At 40.6% G+C, this 6,438-nt stretch overlaps 1 protein-coding gene across 1 annotated transcript in view; it reads left to right on the top strand.

Moving 5' to 3' along the window:
- Window positions 1-6,429, top strand: part of ZCCHC24 (zinc finger, CCHC domain containing 24) — a 99,373-nt gene extending 92,944 nt beyond the window's left edge. The window contains exon 4 of the mRNA XM_014549580.1: window positions 5,325-6,429. Coding sequence (XP_014405066.1) covers window positions 5,325-5,357 — 33 coding nt within the window. The 3' untranslated portion in view covers window positions 5,358-6,429. The remainder of the gene's footprint in view (window positions 1-5,324) is intronic.
- Window positions 6,430-6,438: the final 9 nt, after the last annotated feature.

The raw sequence follows: 6,438 nt of genomic DNA, 5'->3' as shown, positions 1-6,438 counted from the left end.
AAGAGTAACTAATGTAATAATCTGAACAATAAAGATTTAATTAAAAAAATAAAATAAAATAAATATGTGTGTGATGAACACACACATATGTTAACAGGATCACACGTGACATGCTGCTCTGTAACCTGCTTTCTTCACCACCTTTGCTTGTTAGCGCAGAGGTCTGCCTCCTTTGTCTAACAGCTGATTGCGTTCCTCTGTTGAGTGACATACTTATCAATCCCCTATTGAAGCATTGTTGTTTTTGAAAGTCAGTCTTCTTTTTAATTACATTTTTGTTTGGTGCATTAGGAGGATCTGGAGTCAGGAAAGCCAAGGTCTAATTTGATAGGTCTCAGCCCACTGTCTTTGATCACATCCTGATGCCTCACCCCAAGGCCTCAGTTTCCCCATCCGCACACTAGGCCACTGGGCTCCACGTAGAACCTTCACCCTGGCAATCCCTCTGAGCTGATTCCCATTGGGTTGGCAGAGCCTACAGGCTGCTCTGTGGTCATCCATACAGTTTTGGGGGCTGGTGCAGTGAGGGGGCCTGTGAGCCCAATACCTATATGAGGCCTGAGGCCACTGAGCACTTTGACAATTGTGGAGAGAAACAGCCTGGGGTGCTGCCTGCTCAGACCTGAGCCTGCTGCCCCTCAAGAGTGAGGCTGACTCGGAGAGGAAGACTGAGGTCTGGCCCACAGTCCTCCTCTGGTGCACCCGGGCCCCTGGCTGGCTGCTTTCTCCAGGAGGGGAATGTGGGCGCCCATTTCTGGCTCCCCCAGCCCTGTGCTGACATTGTATGTTACCCAAGCAATAGAGGATGTATTCTCCTTGTAAGCACTTCAGACAATACAGCAGATGACTTCTTCTGGCCAAGATGGAATAAAAGCAAGATTTACCCTGCTGTTTTAAACAACTAAACAAAAAGACAAAATATATGAAGAAATGGTTTTCAGACAGTGGGCCAGGCAGTGCAGAGCAGGAGTTCTTGAGAAAGGAAAGCAAATGGGGTGAGCCCTACAGGTGCCGAGCGCACTGCCTGGCCCGAGTTTCCAGGTCACCGTGCGGGGAAGGGGGGCCGGAGCCAGGCGTTGCCGAGACAGGGTTGGGGATTTGGGAAGGCAAGGGATGGGTAGAACTTTCCGACCAGAGTACTGGGAAGAAGAGAGCTGAAGCAAGAATGGAGAATGCCCTGGAGAGGAGGAAGCTGCAGGGAGAGGGCTCCAGGCTGTGCGCGTGACTCCCTCAACTGCAGCTGGAGACTGATGGGCACACGTGTGTGAGGAAATCACCTTCAGCTGCTGAAAGACCTCAAAAAGGAACAAGCAGAACTAAGTCCCCAGGGCTCACAGGGGCCAGAAATAGTTTGAGTTCCCATCAGCCAGACTGCAAAACCCGATAATAAACAGGGAGAGTTCTTAGAAGGATCTGACCTTGGTGGTGGGCAAACTCAGTCCTTGACTAATGAGTTCCGGTCTCTTCTAACCAGGCTCAAAAGAACTGAACTGTTTCCAAAGAACTTACTGCATTCCAGAATAAAGCTTATGAGTATTTAGAGGAATACAAACATATTCAGTACTTAAGTTGAAATGTCTGGCATCCAATAAGCTAGGTCTCTAGAGAAGCAGAAATGTATAACCCATAACGAGGAGGAAAAATTATTTAAAACAGACACGACACAGATGACAGGTAGACAAGGATATAAAACCAGTTATTATAACTGAATTCCATATGTTCAAGAGAATGAGGGAAGCATGAGCAGGTCAAAGAGAAACATGGAAATTATCTTTTTAAAGACCTATATCAAACCTTTAGTGGTAAAAAATAAAATTTCTGATATGAAAAATACACTGAATGAGATTAACAGCAAATGAAAAGAAGAAAAGATTAATGAAATTGAAAACATCGTTGTAGAAACTATTCAAAATGAAACACACAAATATAAAAAGTCTGAAAAGAACCCCCCAAAACAACAGGGCATCAATGAGCTGTGAGACAACTCCTGTCAGATTAGTATAAATAATAGGAGTCTCCAAAGGACAGGGAAAAGTAAAATACAAGAGAAAGATATTCAAAGAAATAATTGATAAAAGTTGTTGAAAACTATAAACCTGTAAATTCAATCAACCCAAATACAAGAAGTAAAGAAAGAAAACCACATCATGTCACGTCATAATCAAGTTGCTTAAAATCAGTGATAAGAAGATTGGGGAAAAGGATACATTACATAAAGAAGAATAAATATTAAAATGGTAGCACATTGCTCATCAGGAAACAAAGAAATTCAAGCCAGAAGACACTGGAGCAACATTACTGGAAGGAGAAACTGTCAGTCTAGAATTCTAACTCAGCAAAAATATTTTTCAAATATGAAGGCAAAGTAAAGACTTTTCAGATATTCCAAGACAAGATAATTCATCATCAGAAGACATGTATTATAAGAAATATAAAGGAAGTCTTTTGGCCAGAAAAAAAAATTATACCAGATAGATATCTGCATCTTCACAAATGAATGAAGACATTGAAAAATGGTTACAATGTGGGTAAATACAAAAGACTTTTTAAGAATAGTGAATACATTATTATTTAAATGTATTCAAAAGATAAGTGACTGTTTAAAATCACAATATATGTTTATAGCATGTCAACAGTATGACAACAGTAGAGCAAAGGCCATGTAAGGGAGAAATGAAAGTCTATTGTGGTGAAGTCCTTATACTATATGTAAAGTGGTACCGTGTCACTTGAAGGTAGACTGTGTTAAGTTTAAGATGTTAACTATAAACCTAAAGCAACATAACAAAGAATTATAGCTAATAATCCAACAGAGAAGGTAAATGGAATAATAAAAATCTCAATCCAAAAGGAGGCAAAAGAAGAGGGAAAAGGAAACAAATAACTATGGGGTGAATAGAAACAAAATATCAAGATGGTAAATACAAACACAACCATATCAATAATTACATTAAGTATAAGTGGTCTAAACATACCAATTAAAATACAAAGACTACTAGAATAAAAAAAACCAAAGCCAAGACCCAGTCATATACTCTCTACAAGACACCAACTTTAAATACAAAGATGCAAATTAAAGGTGATGTCCCCCTTATGGGAGGCAGTGTGAAGAGCTCCATATACCTAGTCCTCTGTGAAGTAAGCAGAGTTGGTAAAAACTATTTTAAAAAGCCAAACCGTTTAAAGTCTCTGGAAATTTCCATAAGAGTGTAGAACAAATGAAAAAACAGTTATTCAGGAAAATTCACTAAACTTAAGAGCCTGTGGCCTTGGCACATAGCGACTCCCTCTCCCCACTTCCAGCTCAGCTTGGTGGAAGCTTCTTAGTGGATGGGGCTGCTAAGAAGATGAAGCTTTCCCTCACCTCCACTCTGTATCTGAGGAGGAGAGGTAGGCCAGAAGAATGTCCAGTCTCCTCCACCTTCACGTTGAAGAGGCTAAATTCTGCAGGAGTATGGCTGAAAGGACGGGGGCTCTTTCCTCACCCATACGATGGAGGTTCTACCCCAGGGAGAGCATCAAGAATATGGGGGCCCTAATCTCCCCTGGTCCAGCTCACTCCAGGGCACAGGTTCTACACCATGAGAAGTGAGCCCAGAGCATCAGAGGCTGCCACCTGCCCGGCTTCCAGAGGAGCGGCTCGGAGATTTTGCCCAGGAAGGGGAGCAATCTCTAAAACAAGAGCTCCAAAGCTCTCCACAGAGAAACCAGTTTTATTTTATTTTTTGAAACAGTGGGGGAATGTTCAAGCCTATGGTCATTTTGAAAGCAATAGATAAATTGGACTTCATCCATATGTACAAGTGTTATGCTTCAAGGATGCCATTAAGAAAGTAAAAAGTTAACTCACACAATGGAAAAAATATTTGCAAATCATCTTTGATAAGGCATTGTATCTAGAACATAGAAAGAGCTCTTACAACTCAACAATAAAGACAACCCAATTTAAAACAGGCAAAGGATCTGAATAGACTTTTCTTCTAAGAAGATACGCAAATGGCTCATAAGCACGGGAGAATGTGCTCAAGAGCATTAGTCACTGGGGGGATGCAAATCAAAACTGCAGCGAGACACCCTTCATATCTGCTAGAGTGACTAGAATGAAAAAGACAGATGATGACAAGTGTTAGGTTGTGGAGAAATTGAAACCCTCATGCATTGCTGGTGGGAATGTAAATATTTGTAGCTACGTTGGAAAACAGTTTGAAGTTTCCTCAAAACATTAAATATTGAATTGCCATTTGACCCACCAATTCTTATACTACATGTAAAGTGGTATAGTATCATTTGCAGGTAATCTGTAATAAGTTAAACCACATATTGCAAACCCCAGAGAAACCGCTAGTAATATAAAATGAAGAATTAAATCTACTAAGTCAATAATAAAGATAAAATAGAATCATTTAGGGGGGAGGAAACACATTCCAAAAGGAAGTAAAAAATGGAACAAAAAACAGATGGGACAAAGAGAAAATAATAGCTAGGTAGCCAATTTAAATCTAACTATATTGATAATCAAGTATAAATGGTCTAAATATTTAATTGAATGGCAGAGATCATCAGGTTGGATAAGAAAGCAATGCTTAATGCACCTTATGAGTCCATTTCTCTAGTTGTAAATCAGTGATTCCAAAAGTGGGCGCTACCGCCCCCTGGTGGGCGCTGCAGCGACCCAGGGGGGCGGTGATGGCCACAGGTGCATTTGTTTTAACTTTTTTGTATTACCTCTTGATACTCATATCTGGGACGTATTAAGCAATTCAGAAAGTTTACTCATTAACTTTGATTGATCTAATTCAGTGATTCGCAAAGTGGGCGCTACCGCCCCCTGGTGGGCGCTGCAGCGATCCAGGGGGGGCGGTGATGGCCACAGGTGCATTTGTTTTAACTTTTTTTGTATTACCTTTCTATTCTGAGTTCAATAAATAGTTTCATAATTTCAAACTTCAATGTTTCTAATTTACACCTTTCTTTACTATATTTTACGAAAAAGGTAGAAACATTAATACATATATTTTTCTGTTTAATTGCTATTAAAATTTTAAAAAAATTAATTTCCAGGGGGCGCTGAGTAATATTTTTTCTGGAAAGGGGGTGGTAGGCCAAATAAGTTTGGGAACCACTGTTGTAAATCATCCTCCATTGCCCAGTTTGTGACAATGTAATTGCCACCTGAAATTATATTAAGCTTTACCAGTAGAGGGCACTGGAGAGGCACTTTACTCTTCAGCATTCTCTTTTTTCCCTCAGAAGGTAAACACATGCTATGGTTAATAATTTTTTTATATTGAGCTTCTCCTGATGAAATTACTGTGTTGTTCCAGGATCCTGTTTGGACCCATCCAATAAAGAATTGACACTGGAGATGACCCCACAAAGATGGGATTTAGAGATTTGTTTGGCTGTGCTCTTGGACTTGAAGGCAAGGCTGAATTACCTGACAAGGAGAAATGGAATTCTGGTCACGTACGGCATGCAGTGACACCACAATTTATCATGCTATCACGTGTGATTAAGTGATGAGAGAAGCGTGTGCCGTGGGAGGCCAGGTGGCTGCAGCACTTGGCTGTTAATGTCAGTAGTGACGACCGTAAGGACTGTGGTGTGGAATGAATCATTTTGAGCATGCTTGATTATTTACCAAAAGAAAATGACAAACTCATGTCCTTTAAATTGTGGTGTGACCACAAAGCTTCCATTACAACTCTAAAAGATTCTCTAACTATATCGCTTAAAATCAGACAGAAATTTAATTGTGTAGGTGGATTAATTACAGTATCACCTGACTTCACGGTCACAATAAATTCGTCTTGTGCAAGGGCATTGATGGGAAAGAGTGGGATCCTGAAATCTGTGATGGGGACATCTCATTGGATCCCAAGAAAGCAACTTGAACCCTCAAGGCACTCTGTCCCTCCCCTGCCAGAGCAGCTTCCCTTCTGCGTCTGAGAATAGGCTTCTTTGCTTAAAGACTCTCCTGACTTCACCTGGGACAGATGCTTTCAAAGGTGATGCCCAAGACCCACCACCACAACTTCCAAAACGAGGTCAAATCTCAGCATTTCCCAAAGAAACAGCAGGGGACTCTGAGGAAAGAGCTTACATGTACCAAAAAAAAAAAAAAAAAAAAAAAAAAAAAAAGTGAGACTACTAATACAGATTTTTAAGCAGATTTATTAAAATATAGTTCACATGTCATACAACTCACCCATTTAAAGTGTTAAGATCCAATGGATTTCAGTATATTCACAGGTATCTACAACCATCAGAACAGCTGATTTTTAGAACATTTTTATCATCCCATTGAAGAAAACTCCTATCATACATAATCATACATACACTTTAGCTGTCACCCACTTATCTCCCCATCAGCCCTAGGGGAGGCGCTGCTGCGGAGGCGGGAGAGGCTCCCACCACCACCACCACCACCACCACCAC

This window comes from Myotis brandtii, unplaced genomic scaffold (assembly GCF_000412655.1).
Source record: "Myotis brandtii unplaced genomic scaffold, ASM41265v1 scaffold560, whole genome shotgun sequence".
In the NCBI taxonomy this organism is placed as follows: domain Eukaryota; kingdom Metazoa; phylum Chordata; class Mammalia; order Chiroptera; family Vespertilionidae; genus Myotis; species Myotis brandtii.
Note: the sequence above shows the minus strand (reverse complement) of the source record. Positions and strands in the feature narration are given on the sequence as shown.